Raw genomic sequence first — 615 nt, 5'->3', positions numbered from 1 at the left:
TCTAAGTAGAATACCAAATAGTTAAAAGGACTTTGCTAACATCGCCTTCAGTCACTATCGACAGGCTATTATTTAAGCTGTAAAAGTAATAAGATATATATACAACTACAGTCGGATGTAATACCAATATACCCGTAGTTAAATAACATGTACTATCATAAAGGCAAAACACATGTATGATAAAAAGGAATAAGAATTATCTAGAATACTACAAGCTTTCGACCGGGGTGAGCCAACGGTCATTTTTATTCTAACGGTTTCTCTCTCGACCGTTATAGAATTTCTAAAGGTATTTTTCTACTGACCGTTAGAGAACACTACAAATCTTTAACGGCCTTTCTACCACCCGTTAGAGAATCTCAACAAATCTTTAACGATTTTTAGACTGACCGTTAGAGATCCCAACCATTTTTAACGGCTTCTCTTTTGGACAGAGATATTCAAACCTTTGAATTTCCTCACCATAGACTGCGCGGGTTGGACGGGGATGGTCGGATGCACTATATGCTGTTGGTGCATCACATTTAGGACTCGCACCACGACGAATTCTCCCAAGGCAGCGAAGACAAACACCATGCAACCAGCCATCCACACGTCGATAGCCTGGGGGGAATG

At 40.2% G+C, this 615-nt stretch overlaps 1 protein-coding gene across 1 annotated transcript in view; it reads right to left on the bottom strand.

The window, feature by feature from the left end:
• Positions 1-615, bottom strand: part of LOC119588840 (glycine receptor subunit alpha-3-like) — a 27,574-nt gene that overhangs the window by 7,944 nt on the left and 19,015 nt on the right. The window contains exon 5 of the mRNA XM_037937481.1: positions 463-603. Coding sequence (XP_037793409.1) covers positions 463-603 — 141 coding nt within the window. The remainder of the gene's footprint in view (positions 1-462; positions 604-615) is intronic.

This window comes from Penaeus monodon, chromosome 24 (genome assembly GCF_015228065.2).
Source record: "Penaeus monodon isolate SGIC_2016 chromosome 24, NSTDA_Pmon_1, whole genome shotgun sequence".
Lineage (NCBI taxonomy): Eukaryota > Metazoa > Arthropoda > Malacostraca > Decapoda > Penaeidae > Penaeus > Penaeus monodon.
This window is presented reverse-complemented; position numbering and strand designations above follow the sequence as displayed.